The 15,772-nt window shown below is 57.0% G+C and overlaps 1 protein-coding gene across 1 annotated transcript; it reads right to left on the bottom strand.

The window, feature by feature from the left end:
* Positions 1 to 3,923: 3,923 nt before the first annotated feature.
* Positions 3,924 to 7,263, bottom strand: LOC110477978 (brain-specific homeobox/POU domain protein 3). The gene is made up of 2 exons (XM_021544250.4): positions 6,725 to 7,263; positions 3,924 to 6,219 (listed from the first exon to the last, which is right to left on the bottom strand). The coding sequence occupies exons 1-2, from the start codon at positions 6,842 to 6,844 to the stop codon at positions 5,314 to 5,316; spliced, it is 1,026 nt and encodes a 341-aa protein (XP_021399925.1). The 5' UTR covers positions 6,845 to 7,263; the 3' UTR covers positions 3,924 to 5,313.
* Positions 7,264 to 15,772: the final 8,509 nt, after the last annotated feature.

Here is a 15,772-nt window from a genome sequence, read left to right as displayed (position 1 = left end):
CTGCTCCTGACCAAAGATGGGACGTGCCAGTAATATCTGAGCACGGGTCCTTGTATCCCTCCCCTTGGCCTGCATCCCTCTGGGATGAGGCAGTGCCTGTTGCTGGCCCTGGGATCCTGCTGCTGGTGCAGCCCCCCCACAGCTCTGAGAGCTCTCTGTGAGCACCCTGAGCTCTGTGGATGGACAGCTGGGTCCCACTGATGGTGCCCAGACAGGCTGGATGTTCCTGCCCTGGTTTCCCCGTGGGGAAATCAGCCCCTTGAGTGTGGGATTTAGCAGGATGCAGGGGCTGGGGTGCTGGGGTGACACCATTTGCTGTCACCCTGCTGCTTGGGAAGCACAGATGGTTCCCTGTGCCTGTGAAACAAATTGGGGCGAAGGGGATCCAGAGCAGCTTAACAGCCTAAAGAATGCATCATACTACATTATCCTAAAAGATAAAAGAGGGGCAGAGTTTCTCCAGGGATTTCTTCAAACACATCTGCATTTGCCTGTAGCCACCAGACTCCACCTCAGCAGGGCATGGATAGCTTTAAACACATCCCTGCACGCCTTGGTGGCCGTGGCATGGCCACACTGGCCTGGACCATCCCTCTGTCACACCTCAGCACAAGGGGTTTAGATGCCCAAATTCTTGAAGGGTCTCGTCTTTCATAGCAGGAAGGAGTAGCACAAAGAGCGTGACATGGAGGGGAACAGCTTGGAGCAAGGGCTGGATTGCAAGAGAGATCCTGGCTACAGCACCAGTGGCCTGGAGAGCTCCAGGAACTGGTGTCTGACAGCTCCAGCAGCCCAGAACTGGTGTCTGACAGCTCCAGCAGCCCAGAACTGGTGGGCAGCTTTTCTTGGGAAGCCTTTGCAGCCCCAGGGGTGGGATTCAGCTGTCACATCCCCATTTGTTGGTGTCTCCACCTGAGCTGGTCATTCAGAACAGGCTGGCAGGAGATGAAGGTGCCTCTAAGTGATGAGCCAGGGGTTGAGATCAGAGGTTGATATCAGAGCTGAGCTGCAACAGAGGCTCCTTGGTCCCTCTCCAGTGACCCTCACTGGAGCCCAGAGGTCTCCACTCCTCCGTTCATCCCTGCTCTGAAGGTGCCCAAAGTGGTGAATTGCTGGTGTTGATATTTTTGAGTTCTCAGGGTGCCCCTGGGGAAGGAGTAAGACCTGGCCCATCCCCTCAATCCCTGGAGGTAGGTGAAGACTCAAGTCCTCAAAGGGGGCTGAAGCTGAGCTCCTCCTGAAGGAGCTCTGGGCCAGCTCAGGGCTGGATTAGCAGGTGCTTGTAAAGGAGGAACTGCTGCTGAAGCAAAAGAGCTGAAACCTCTCAAACCTTGCTCATGCATCAAACCTCAGATGAAAACCCAGGGTGAGAGTGGAGTGTCCATTCCAGTCAATATTCCCTTCCTTTAAGGCTGCTCTGGGTCCAGTGTCAGGCTCAGGGTGTCCTGTGTGCCCCAGGAGCAGGGAGTGCCCGTGACACCCCTCTGTGTGTCTCTGTTTTCCTTCCACTCACCCTGGGCTTTTCCCACCTCACCCTGTGCCAGGTGCTCCGCAGAGAGCCTGGACTTGGAGGGATTCAGGTCCTTTTGGGTACCCAGCTGGGGCTCTGGTGCAGGAGGAGAGACCCTCCGGAGAACAGGAGCTGAACACAGGACCTGAGACACCGGAGCAAGGCTGGGACCTGCTCCCAGGTGTGTCCTGGCTGCCAGAGCTGCAGGAAGGAGCAGCAGCTTCTCCCTGACCTGTGCCAGGAGTGGCTGTTCGTGAGCAGGGGTGGGGGAAGCACAGGGGGCCCTTCCCCACCTCCTGCCAGGCTTTTCCCTGAGGATCCTGGAGGCTCACGCTGGCCTGGGCATAGTGGGCACTGCTGGAGCAGGAGCAGAAAAAGAAGCAGGAACAGGAGCAGGAGTAGGAACAGGAACCGAGGTAGGAACAGGAGCAGAAACAGGAGTAGGAGCTGGAGCAGGAACAGAAAGGAGTAGGAGTAATAGCAGGAGCACGGACAGGAGGAGCAGCAGCGGCAGCGGCAGCAGCAGCATCAACCCCCGGGCCGGCTCCCTCGCAGCGCCCCGGGTGTGATGAGCTCTCCAGGCCTCAGCACCAATTCCCGGTGTGTCTGTGCCCGCCCCTCCCGGCCTCCAGCCCCGCTGCTCCTCTCCCGGAGCTGCCCATGCTTCGCTCGGATCCCGCCTTACCTGGCGGCCGCGGGGCCCGGGGGGTCCCCGGGCGGCCCCGCTCCGGCTCCCGGCGCAGCGCCTTGCGTTTGTGCCTGGGAAATGCCCACCCGGCGTTTTATCGGCGCGGCTGATAAATATTGCATCGCCCGTGAACTTGGCGGAGCGGGGGCACCGCGGCACCGGCCCCGGCACCGGGCACGGGCCGGGGAGGGGAGCGGGGGGCGGGGGAGGCTCGGCAGCGGCTCCGGCTGCAGGGGGAGCCGCGGAAAGGGGGGCCGGGGCCCCGCTAATGCTGCGCGGAGCCGGGCCGGGCCCCCCCGGGCAGCACTCAGCATCCCGCCTCATTAAAGTTTCATCGGCAGCGCTCGGCCAAGGTCTATTTATGAAAATGCGCTTCTCGCTGCATGGAGAAAACAGGGACGGAGCGCAGGAACAAAGGGATGGGCTTTGGGAAGCGCCCGGGAATAAAGGGAGATGTGCGGGACGGGGTGCGGGAATCCCGCGGTGCGGGCAGGGCGGGCAGGGCTCTGTCGGCCACCGCCGAGCTGGCCCCGCTCGCCCAGGTGGAGCAACTCCTCCGACAGTTCTTTCGGGCACAGTTTCCCCTCTTTTCTTTCTTTCTTTTTTTTTTTTTTTTTGAGTTTTTTTTTGTGTGTTTGTTTGTTGCTTTGTTTTTTGTTTGTTTTTCTTACTTCTTTGTGAAGTTTTAGGATGTTGTTTGTATTTTTTGTTTGGTTTCTTTTATGTTTTTTGTTTGCTTGCTTGGTTTTGGTTTTGTTTTATTTCACTTCATTTCGCTAGTTCGCTTTCATTCATTTTACTTCCTTTTATTTTATTTCACTTTATCGTATTTAATTCCCCTTCATTTTATTTCATTTCATTTTATTTTACTTTATTTTTTCTTGTTCTACTTTTCTTTTCCCCTGTAAAAAACCGCAGCGTTCCGTCTGCCGGGCTTCAGCAGCACGACGTGCGCTTGATTATTTCTTTCCCCCAATAAGTTATAAAACAAAACAAAACAACAATAAAAAAAACACCCACAAACAAAAACCCAAGCAAACAAAAAACCCTCAAACAAAAATAAAACAAAACCACCCCAAACAAAGAAAACCAACAAAAATCGCTTGCTTTTAGCCCTTTTCTCCGCGTGTCCCCGGGACGGAGCGGACCCCCAGGTTCTGATCCCAGAGGGGACCCCGCGGTCCCACCCGCCGAGGGTTTGAAGCGCATTTTGGGAGCTTTCGGTGCCATCGGCTGCGGGCGAGCGGAGCCGGGAGAGGGGAATGTCCCTTGTGACAGAGACACCGGGGGGTGACAGTGACACCGGGGGGTGACAGAGGAACCTGGGGCTGACAGTGACACCGGGGGGTGACAGAGGAACCCGGGGCTGACAGAGGAACCGGGGGGTGACAGAGGAACCTGGGGGTGACAGAGGAACCGGGGGATGACAGTGACACCTGGGGGATGACAGAGGCACCTGGGTGGGTGGCAGAGGCACCTGGGGGTGTCCCCCCGAGAGCAGCGGGCTCAGGGTGGCAGCTCGGCCCCGCCGCCGTTCGCGGGAGCTCCCGGCTGCTGCGGGAAGAGCCGCAAGGACCCCCGGGCTGGGGAGCGACCCCCGGGCTGGGGAGCGACCCTCGGGCTGGGGAGCGACCCCCGGGCTGCGGGAGCGACCCCCCCCGGGGGGAAAAAGGCCAAAAACGCCGCGATGGGCGGAGGGGAGCCAGGACCCCCGGTCCCCGCGGGGCCACCCCCGCTCCGTCCCGCGTGGGCGGCTCTGCCTCCCCCCTGCCCGTCCCCACGCAGGAGGACGGAGCCGGCCTCCATCCCCGCGGGGCACCGAGCCCCCGGGAGTCCCGCGAAAGCGGCCCCGGGCCAGGGGTTCCCCGGAGCCGCAGTAAGTGCAGGAGGCAGGAGGGTGAGGTAAAACGTGCATGATTTATTTGAAATGCTGCAGCGTACACAGACACCAAAATTTCATTCAGCACACACACAGCGGAACGAAATCTCCTTTAATTTAAAAAAGAAAATTAAAAAAAAAAATAAAAGGAAAGGAAGAAAATAAAAGGAGGCAAATTTCCCTATTAAATATGCAAAGGAAAGGGGGGAAAATAAGAGTTTTCTTGCCTTCGAAAGTGCAGAGTTCCCTATGCGCGGAGGCAGCCGCCCCGAGGCCGGGCCGGGCTCCGTCCCCGCTGCCTCGGGCCGCTCCCGCCGCTCCGCTGAGCCCCAAGGACGTGATTGTCGAAGCTTAGGATTTTATACAGTGAAAACCATACAGAAATCGAACGGTTGGAGTGAAACCAACGCAAAATAAATGTCCATTTCCCCGAAAAAACCGCGATTCCGGGGACGGGCCAATTATTTTTTTTCCTTCTTTTTTTAATATTTTCTCCTTTTTTTTATCCTTTTTAAATTTTTTTTTTCAATTTAGCCGATGAGGTAGAAACAGAAATGGTACTGCAAAAACGCGATGGGTTTGCGGGGGGCAGGGGAAAGAACAAAACCATGCAGGTGCGTGTGTGTGCGTGGGTGTGCGGGGACCCTGGCGGCAGGGAGCACCCCGGGTTTACAGCTGGCTTCCAGCTCGTTTCCTTTCTCATTTCTTTTCCTTTTTTAATTGTTGTTTTTTTTTTTTTTTTAAGAGGAGAGGACACAGAGGAGCGAGCGGTGCCACGGCCCCCAAGCCGGGAGGGGCTGTGACAAAGACCCACCGGGCTCTCGCTGCTGCTGCCCCAACTCCGGGCACCCCCAAACTTCTCCCTTGGCCTTTTCGTTTTGTCTTTTTCCTTTTCCTCCATCTTTTTTTTTTTTTTTTCCTCCAGTTTTATCTACAAAAGCAGTCTGTACCAGTCAGAACAGAGGGGCCACTTTGCCCAGGGGTGAGGAGCAGGCACCAAACTGTTCACTTTGCTTTGGGCGCGTTTCCCTTTATTTTAAAGTTTCTTTTTCTTTTTTTCTTTTTTTTTTTTTTGTTTGTTTGTTTGCTTGCTTGTTTTTTCCCCATTTTTTTAACCCGAAAAAAGAAAAAAAAAGCCGACAAAACCCCAAGCCCTGTCTGGGAAGGACCGGGGGAGGCGGTAGGGAGGGCAGCATCCCCCTCCCCCCCCGCACCGCTGCCTCCCCAGCCCCTTCCTCAGTAGGTGGCAGAAAATTTCATCCTTTTCTGCTTCTGTCTCTGATTGCAAAACCAGACCCGCACCACGTTCTTCTTCAAGTCTAACTTCTCGGCGATGGCGGCGATTTTCTCGGAGGAGGGCCGGGGCTGGACGGCGAAATAGGCCTCGAGCGAGCGCTTCTCGGGGGCGGCGATGGACGTGCGCTTGCGCTTCTTGTCCCCCCCCGTGTAGATCTCGGGTTTGGTCATTTTCTCCCTCTGCGCCCTCTCCGCCTCCTCCAGCCACGCTTCCAGGATGGGCTTGAGGGCCACCATGTTGTTGTGGGACAAGGTGAGCGACTCGAACCTGCAGATGGTGCTTTGGCTAAGGCAGCCCACCCCCGGGATCTTCAGGTTGGCCAGCGCGGAGCCCACGTCCGCCTGGGTGACCCCCAGCTTGATCCTCCGCTGCTTGAAGCGCTCGGCGAAGGACTCGAGCTCCCGCGGGTCCGTCTCCGTCTCGGGGCCGGAGATGACGGCGTGGGACGCGAGGCCGTGGGGGTGGGACATGTTCATGGGCTGCGAGTGGTGGGCCATGTGGTTGATGGCCGACATGTGGGAGTGCGGGTGCGAAGGCGTGGAGCCCACGTCGGGGCCCGGCACCCCTCCGAGCGGGAGGGCGGAGTTGAGGTGGTCCAGCAGCTCCCCGTCCAGGCCCTGCGAGGGCTGGTGGTGGTGGTGGTGGGGGTGGTGCGTGGTCAGCACGGACGGGTGGTGCAGGTGGACGGAGGACGAGGTAGGAGTGCAGGACACGCTGCTCATGGTGTGGTAGGTGGCGTCCGGCTTGAAGGGATGGGTTTTCTGCGACACGATATCCACGGCGGCCAGAGCCTCGGCCCCTCGCAGCAGCGTCTCGTCAAAGCCCGCAAAGATGTTCCCCTGGATCTGCACGGAGGGGCGGGGGGGGGGGAGAAAAGCGGGAGAGAAAACAAACCGTGAGAGCGGGAGACGATTGAAGGGGAGCGGCGTGACGGAGATCCCGCTCTGCCCCACCGGCGCCGCCGGGGACAGGTAACGCGAACCGAGCGCCCCAGATAAAAGCAGCGGGGTGCCAGAACCGAGCGCTCTCCCCCCAGATCGGGCACCCGCTCTGCTCTCCGGGGCGACCTCCCCAAAAGGGAGGCAGCGGCAGAGGCCGGAGCCGTCGGGGGTCCCGCAGCCCCGCGCTGCTCCAGCGCTCGCACGGAGCGGGGCAAAGCTCCCGAGCGGGACCGACCCCCCGGCCGCCCCAGAGCCCCCTCCCCCGGGAACAGCCCCCGCCCGCCGGCGGAGGCAGGAGGGAAAGGACGGACCCCCCCCCAAACCCAAGCGAAACCCAAATTCGAAGGGAAACCAAAGTTGGAGACGGTCGGCGGGCACGGAACCTCCCGAAAGCCGTGCTGGGGCTTACCTGGGGGGCGGGCAGGCAGGCTCTGCGGATGGCTTCGGAGCTGGTGTGCAGGTGCGGGTACTTGGGCTCGTGCAGGATGGGGTGCATGCTGAACGCCTGCTTGCTGTTCATGGACATCATGGTGGGAGCGGAGCGGGGCCGGCCGGGGCACGGCAGGGCAGGGCGCTCCGGGCACCCGGCTCGGGGGCGCGGTATTGTCTGGCTCCGCCGCCCGGCATCAATGGCATTATAGCCCGGCCCCCCCGCCCCCCGCCCACCGGGAGGGGCCGGGGAGGTCCCTCCCACCGCCCGCCCCCGGGCACTGGGCTCACCCCCCCCTCAAACCGGGGCTCAGCCCCTCTCTGCCCGTGGTACTCCCTTCCCAAATCGGGCCTCCCCCTGCTCCGGTTGTAACCCCCCCAAAACCAGAGCTCCCCACCTGTCGGCGAGCCCCCCCAAATTGGGGCTAAACCCCTCATCTCCGCCCCTCCCCGGCTCTGCTCATTCCGCAGGTGCGCCCCTCTCCCTGTCACCCCTCGTCGCGTCTGCTCGGGGCGGCATCGCCTCCGTCCAGCCCCTGCCCGCGGCTCCGGGCTGCTTCCCCCGGGGGCATTTGGGGAGCAGAACAGCCCGGAACCCGGGGCTGAAGAGAAGCCGTTCCCCTCTCCCTTTGAAGGGAAGAACCTTGGGTCAAAAATAATAAAAAGAAAGAAATCAAGAAAAGTTTCACCAACTTTCTTTTTCCGTGCTTCGATGAATCTCCCAGGCTCGTTCCCCAAATCCTCCCGTGCAGAGTCCCAGGGGCTGCGCGTCTGTCTGTGCAGCCTCTCCATCCTCCCGTCTCCAGCTCATCGCTGCCTCTGCACTCACCCATCCATGCGAATTTCCCCACAGCCCGTGGCGTTCCCTTCCCGCTTTCCCTCCCTGCCACCGAGGCCAGCTCCTGCTGCCACTGCAGTGGAGTTTGGTTCCACTGCTGGATCAGGGGGTGGGGGGGTTGCAGCCCCCCAGGTGCTCTCAAAAGGTGCATGAGGAGCGTGACAGCCCCAGCAGCCCAGAGCAGGGGGACTGCCAAGGAGGAACCCCAATTCTTCCAGGAGGACAGGAGGCTCCTATGCTCAGAGCAAACTTCTCTAGGGAACAAGGTGTGCTTCTCCAGCCCCAAAATCCAGCCTCGATGGCTTTGGTGCACGGGGCAGTTGTTCCAGTGTCAGGGGTAGGATCCGTTTCCTGCTCCCTTTCCCACTCTTCTCTACAGAGCCTGAGCACAGCATCCTCTGAGTCTCTTCTCCTGGGGATTTGCCGGGTGTCTTGAGACAGACATGGTCAGCGAGTGTCACAGGGAAAGGAAAATCCTGACCTGAACCCATAACCTGATCCCCACCTTACCAGAGAGGTTGAACTGTTCCCCAAAAGATCACAGGGCAGGTTGGGCTGGGAGGCACCTGGAAGATCATCCAGTTCTAGCCCCCTGCCAAGGGCAGGGACATGAGGGAACCACCAGAGACATTTCCTTGGTGCTGGACCTGCCCAGGGAAAGGTCAGATCCAGTGACAGGAGACTGAAAGGCACAATCACAGAGTCTGGTGATGCCCAGACTCGGGCACAGCTATCAAATCTACCACAGAAGTCCCCAGAACCAGCCCCCTGCAGCCCTTGGCTCATGCAGAGAGGCGGGGGAGAGTCCTCAGGGCTGAATCCTGACTCCAGAGAAATCCTCCTGGGGAAAAACTGCAGCTGCATCAAGGTGCTGCCGGGAAGACCCTGTCACTTGTCCCTGATGGCCTGAGACACTGCCAGCCCTTCCTGAGCCCTGGAGCATCCCCTGTGTGCCAGGGAGCACCAGGCCCTGCCAGGCTGCTCCGGCTCTCCGGAGGCGAGTGCAGGAGGAGCTCAGGAGCCTCTTCCCTTCTCCCTGCTGCCAGCTGAGCTCTGAGTCACGGCCTCCACTCTGCTCCTGGAGAGCTGCAGGATCAGCTGATGGCCAGAGCAGACTGGAGGCTGGAAAGCTCCACTGAGACTCCAGCAGAATTCCTGAGAAGAGGAATTGTCCCATTCAGGTGCTCTGCAGTGGGATCTTTCCCCTCCAGCTGTGTTTGTTCATTCTCTCACAACTCTGGGAGCTTTTGTCTCAGGATGTTCCACAATTCCTTTTGCTGGGCTGTTCTTGGTGGCCCCTCTACCCTACTTCTCCTCATTTTCTGCATTTCAGCAGCTCAGGGAAGGTTGGACAGAGCAGTTCAGCTCCTGGCCCTGGATTTCACTCTCCCTAAGGAAGCAAACCTGTGCCAAGCTGCATTTTGCTGCTGCTCATGTAGGAAAATTGGATCAGATGAAGTAAACAGCTTCCTTCCCATTCCTCTGTGTGCCAGCAGACTTTTCCAAAGCACCGAGCCTTTGCTCTCTTCCTGTCACAGCCCTGAGCATCCTGCCCTGAACTTTGTCCTGACAATGAACGTTTGGAGCAAGGGACACTCAGGGAGGATCCCTGAACGCACCTCTGGGCACCCTGGCACTGGCACCAAAACACAGGGACACCACAGGGACATCAAGAACCCCCTCCCAGCCCCATTCCATGGATGAGCTCATCCTCCCTCCACCTCCTGCACTGTGGATCTGTGGGCTGGTCCCAGAGGGGAAGAGAGCAGTGCCCTCCATATCAAATCTCTGGACTGAGTCGGGAGTTATCAGGCTCCACCTGGACAGGGAAAAACAAGGAAAACCCTCCTGTCTGTGCAAAGATGTGGAAACACCAAACAAGGAGGGGTTTCACAGCAGTGATAATCACAAACATCTCAAACACCTCCACAGTTGATGCTTTAGCCCTGGACAGCTGAGTGTTGGCACTTTCAAGGAGCAGGATGAACTTCCAGGGCTCTGTGCTCTGGCTTTCTGGAGTAGGATGGAACAGCTCTGTGAGGTTCCTTGTGGCCCTTTCACATCTGCTCCAGCTTTCCTCCCTAACTGACCCAAAAACTGGAATAGCCCAGACCCACCTCTCCCACCCATCCATATCAGCAACCTCCATGAAGCAGGAAATGTTTCACTGGAATCAGAATTAAAAAGAGGAAAATTGGGATCCTTCCTATTAAAACAAAACCAAATAAAAGCGCTGAACAAAGACCCTCCTGATCGGAGTCTTTGGAAAACTAATTCCTTCTGGGGTGATTCCAGCTTCCCAGGCTAAGAGCTGGGACCCCAGCCTGGTCAGTGGCTTTGGGGACCCTTTCTGAAATAAATCCCTGTGTAGAAATGAAGAGCCAGAAGCCCCCTCACATTGTGTGCTGTGGTTCTGTGCCGGGGGTTGGCAAATGATCCAACAGGGCAAGAATATCATGGGAATCACGACCCCTACAGCCAGTGCCCAGGGCTCTGGCTTCTCATTCCCACTGGAAAAACAATCCTGGACACACTCTCCAGCAAGCTCTGAGCTCGAGAAGCTCCAGCTCTCTGTTGCCTTTTGAGGATGACCCATAATCTCCCAGTCTGGCTGCCTGCCCACAAGCACAGAACCCCGCACGCCGGCCGGATCCCGGCGTTTTCCATCGGGAGGGCTGGCTGCACGCTCACAGAGGCCCAGCCTGCCTGCCATGTGCCTCGCTGCCTCAGGCACTTGCCTGCAGACTCCAGCTGTTTTTATTACCTAAGTGGGTTTGATTGCTCCTTCATTTGTGCCTGAACGGGAGCCCTTGGCACCCTCGTGGGCTTTAATGGGGTCTGTGCGTTCTCGCTCCCAATTAAACCCACGGGCAGCGATTAACAGCTTCCAGCGGCTCCAGGGCGGAGCAGGGGGGACGTGGCTTTCCAAGGCTCCAGGAGAGGATCCTGCAAGAGGGACAGACTTGGTGCATCCCAAGCAGACAGCTGGGCTGGCTGGAAATGGCTCTGTCCCCAGGTGACCGCTGCCACTTTCTTCTCGTCAGGGGAGGTTCGGCTCAGCCGTCCCAGCCTGGCACAGACACATTTTCCAGCAGTGGGGGACAATTCTGGTGGGTGGCCAGGGGAGGTGTCACCCCAAAATGGGGGTAGAGATCTTAAGGACAACTCCCCACCTGCCCTGGCTGTCAGGGCTGCTCCTGGAAAACCTTATGTGGGGTGATGCAGAGATCGGGACATCAGGGCATGGATGGCCTTGCCCCACTCTTGGTCCTTCCCTGCCCTCCCTTTTCCTTGTGCTTCTGCCCAGGGTCTGAGCAGGTGGAAGTAGCCAAAACCAGTGAATTTCTGGTGCACTTGGAATTTTCAGCCCCAAGTTCTGACTCCAGGAGCCATCCCAGCCCCTGGCAGCTGCTCTGCCAGGATCATCCCGGCTGTCCTGGGGCCGTGGCTCCAGCACATCACATCCCACATGACCCACAGCCTTCTGTGGGAACCCCGGGGAGGAGCCATCCATCAAAATTAAGATGTTGGGGGATTAAATGCTTTAATCTCATCAGAACTGGCATTTTCTGATGAAAATTGGTTCTGTCAGGAAATGGGAAAGTGGCGCTACCTGCCAGAAGTCCGTGCACTGGGACCAGGGATGGCTGGAGTCGGCTGATGGAGTGCAGGAATGGAATGGAAAATCCAGGCCCAGGAGCTTTTTAACTCAATTAAAGTCTGGCTCGCTCCTGAGACATACCCATGGCATGTGGAAGAGCATTCCTCCCCCACTGAACTAAACTTGTGTGGGGTCAAGAACACGACCTCAACAGGCCGAAGTGATACCTCAGGTGGCAGACGGTGGCATTATGGAAAACTCAACAGAGACCAAATTCTGCGCTGGAATTAGGAGCAGACATCACAGAACCATGGAATCATTGAGGTGGGAAAAATCCTCTCAGATCCTTGAGTCCAGGGCCACCACTGGCCCATGTCCCCAGCTGCCACATCCACAGAGCTCCTGAATCCCTCCAGCCACGGTGCCAAGGCGTGGTTTGAAAAACCACACTTTCAAAATGCCTGTTTCTGGAGGAAAATGCAGGAATAGCTCCTAATGAGGATCAGATCCCTTCCCAGGCAGAAGAGCAGGGTGTTTAATGCAGATCTAGCACTTGAGGTGTAAGAGAAAGATGATCCATGCTGGCCAACAGATCCAGATTGTAAAAATCCTTATTAAAACCCCACTGAGCCTAATCAGGAAAGATGGCTTTTAATTAAAAAGTGCAACCATTCAGCCAACTTTTATAGGAGATTGCTGTGACCCCAGGAGATGCCAACCAGCAATAGACTCAACAACTCCTTCCGGAGGGAGGGATCCTTCCCATCCTTTGTTAGCTGGAACATCTCTGCTGCTTTTAAATGGGCAACTTCACAGGTTTCCTGAGTGTGGTTTCTTCCATTAGGAAATGGGAATCTTCTAACAGCTCACCCAGGCAGCAAAATTCCTGCACTCCATCTCCTGCATTAGGAACCTGGAGTCCGCAGAGCGGGAGAGAGAGAGGGAGAAAAGAAAATCCAGATGGGGCAAAGTGTAGCTCGACTTTTTAATACTAAATTATTTACAGTAAGTAAAATCGTGTGTGTCAATTGTGAAAAGAGTCCAATTTGTTTGATTTACATTGCAGGGGGGTGCCCTGGGGTAGGGGGTGTTTAACTATCTCCTCTAATGTAATTGCCTATGGCAGCCCAGTAAATATTTGATGGGCTGCCTGAGCGAGGGAAGGAGCTGGGGCTGATGCTCCTGCAGCCCTCGCAGGGTATCAAATGCAGCTGCAGCCAGGCACTACCTGAGCCTTTCCCATTGTGTAACTGGGCTGGCTTTAGCCCACTTTCAGGGTGGGAATGTGCACTTTCTGCTGGAAAACAGGTTTGTCCCCCGTGCTGTGGGTTTGTTTTATATAAGAAGCCCAAATTTCTCTGTCGGTGCCTCAAAGGGAGTGTTTTCCTCAGCTTTTCAGCAGGAAAAGCAGGTTTTGCTCTTGTCAAGGATGTTTCCGTGGCTTGGAGGTGCTGGATGCTGGTCCCAGCTAGCAGGGATTGTCCCTCAGTCACAGGAGGGTCAGACCTTGGCTGAGGATGGTGAGGGGGGTGTGGATGGACAGGATTGGGAAGGACACAGAGGGGCTCCATCAGCAGAGGTGTCTGCAAAGAATTCATAGTCCCAGCTCATGCAACCTCTCATGGCTTTTTCCATTTTTAGTGTTTCAAGTGGCACCAGGGAAGGCTCAGGTTGGACACCAGGAGGAATTTCTTCATGGAAGGGGTGGTCAGGCATTAGAAGGGGCTGCACAGGGCAATGGTGGAGTCCCCATCCCTGGAGGTGCCCAAGGAATGCCTGGATGTGGCACTCAGTGCTCTGGGCTGGGGACAAGGTGGGGATTGGGCACAGGTTGGACTCGATGATCCTGGAGGTCTTTTCCAACCTCAATTATCCTGCGGTTCCGTACCAGGATGGGCACACTCAGTGCCCCAGGAATGGCCCCTGTGACCTGGGGACAAGGTTCTGCTGCTCAGACAAGGCTGGGACAGACCCCCCTGCTCCTCTCTGGACAGTCCTGCCAGTCCATAGGAATTCCTGGAGGGTAGGAAATGTCACATCACCCACTTGGGACGGTAAATATTTAACAAGGGGAACACCCCCTGCCTTCTTCCCTGTCCTCCTCATCCATATTCAGCTCCTGCAGCTCTTCCAGGCCTGCAGGAAACACAGAGACCCCTGGGAAGAGGAATTCACTGAAGGCCTGTGTCTGCAGGTCCTTTGCCTTCTGAAGGGGTTTGGAGCTCCAGATTTCGGGATGGGAAGTCAATGATCGATGAGGTCCCTCCCAAACCAAATCATCCATGGGTTCTACAGTTTGGAAGGGATACATGGAGGCCTCCCCCAATTCCCTGTTTGGAACAGGGCCAGTCAGGGCAGGTTTGTGCAGTGGAGTTTGAACCTCTCCAAGGATGGAGACACCAAAGTGAGCAGGGAGAGGCTGCCCAAGCTCTTCATCTACAAAGGCAACCAGAAGTTGGGTGGGAATGCTGCTTCCACCTGGTTTGGCATGGAAACCCCTCAGGACTGTGGGTGGAAGGAACTGGGCTCAGGTGGCACCAGCAGCCGGGCAGGGAGGGACAAGTGGGACTCACACCCACAGAGGTCCCCATGAGCCCACTGGGCTTTCTCCAAGGGTTTCTTGGGATGGTATCTGTGGCTGGGAGGCAGGAGCAGTCAGGATGGAATGGAGGAGGGATGGAGGGGAGGAGCAGGATGAGAGGCCCGCCAGGGTCCTGGGATGCAGAGGGAGGTTGTACGTGGAAATCCGAGCGGATGCTCCCGGTGCTCTGGGGGTACCAGCCTGCTCCTGCCGGGACACTTCCTGTGGTTGTCCATGCCTTGCTTGCTCCAGCTCTTACAGAAACCAGCTCTATTAATATCCCAGCTCTTCCTCTCGGCCCATTACTCTCCTGATGGCCCAAATTTCCAGTTAGCTCCTCTCCAAATTTAAATGATCGCTTGCCCCCGTCTTCTCCACCCCCACCTTTCCGAGAGATGACGTGGCTGATGACCCACATTCTCCTGCCTCCGAAGTGCCTGGCGCCGGGGCCATTAGATCCCTCTGCTGGGCTGGGACTGGCTGACAGCCAGTCCCGACCTCACAAGTAACCACGGCCATTCACCGGGAGAGGGAAGCTCCAGCCTTGCCAACAGCGTTGGAGAACGGCAGAGGAAGAAGCATGGAGCTGGATGAAGCCTCCTCCTACCCAGGGGTGTTTCCAGGGGAGGGAGGAAGGGGAGCTGCCAAGTAATGAACAGCTTTGAGGGAGGGAAGCAACCTTGGGATGCGTCTTCCCTGTCCTGCCTGCTCTGAGGGTCTGCCCGGAGCTGGCAGGTGGGATCTCATGGAACGTTGGTGGGACTGGGACACCATGGAATGCTGTGGGATTGGGACACCAGGGAATGCTGTGGGTTTGGGACACCAGGGAATGCTGCAGGATTGGGACACCATGTAATACTGCAGGATTGGGACACCGATTGGGACACCATGGAATGCTGTGGGATTGGGACACCATGGAATGCTGCGGGTTTGGGACACCATGGAATGCTGCAGGATTGGGACACCATGGAATATTTCAGGACTAGGACACCATGGAATGCTGCAGGATTGGGACACCATGGAATACTGAGGGATTGGGACACCATGGAATGCTGCAGGATTGGGACACCATGGAATACTGCGGGATTGGGACACCATGGAATACTGTGGGATTGGGACACCGATTTGGACACCATGGAATGCTGCAGGATTGGGACACCGATTGGGACACCATGGAATGCTGTGGGATTGGGACACCATGGACTGCTGCAGGATTGGGACACCATGTAATGCTGTGGGATTGAGATCCCATGGACTGTTGGTGGAATTAGGATGCCTTGGACTGCTGGTGGAATTGGGATATCATGGACTGCTGGTGGGATTGGGATATCATGAACTGCTTTTCCTCTGACCCATCTTGCAGCCCCTGTGAGTCCTAAAGCACTGCAGACTCTTGGTGGGACCAGCACTGAGGACACCGGGTGGGACCAGCACTGTGACCTGTGTGTCACTCTGCGTGTGCCCATCCCCAAGCCTGCAGAGCCCTGAAGTGCTGCTTTGAGCAGTTCCTCCTGTTCCTCGAGCCCTCCAAGCTCCATATCAAAAGCCAGTGAGTTTCTGCCCAGAGGAAAACCCTTTCAGTTCTGGATTTGATTCACTGAAGAACCTCAGTCCACGTCTGAGTCAGTGCAGAGGCCAAAATTCCACCAGCTATGGAGGAGAAATCCATGAGCAGCTGGAAAGAGACCTTTCAAACAGGGGTAGGAAACAGGACAATGTCCCCTGGTCTGCCCACGGCTCTTTCCTAAAACCCTCCTGAGAGTCACCTCTGGCTCTTCTCATTCTCGGGAAGAGCCTCCAGGAGCCAAAGCCTTTGGTCCCACCTGGAGCTGATGGGCTCAGGCCTGGATTGAGAGAGGAAGAGGAAGGGAAGAGAGGGCCCTCGCCTTCCTCCAGCCTTGCTCATCACCGTCATCTCTACCCTGTGGCCCTGTCCTGCATCCTTTCAGCTCTCCAGCCCACTGCTAATCCCAGCTCTCTCAAGCCCACCCAAGTCCTCCTTGAGGAG

This window comes from Lonchura striata, chromosome 4A, assembly GCF_050655825.1.
Source record: "Lonchura striata isolate lonStrDom1 chromosome 4A, ASM5065582v1, whole genome shotgun sequence".
Classification (NCBI taxonomy): Eukaryota; Metazoa; Chordata; class Aves; order Passeriformes; family Estrildidae; genus Lonchura; species Lonchura striata.
This window is presented reverse-complemented; position numbering and strand designations above follow the sequence as displayed.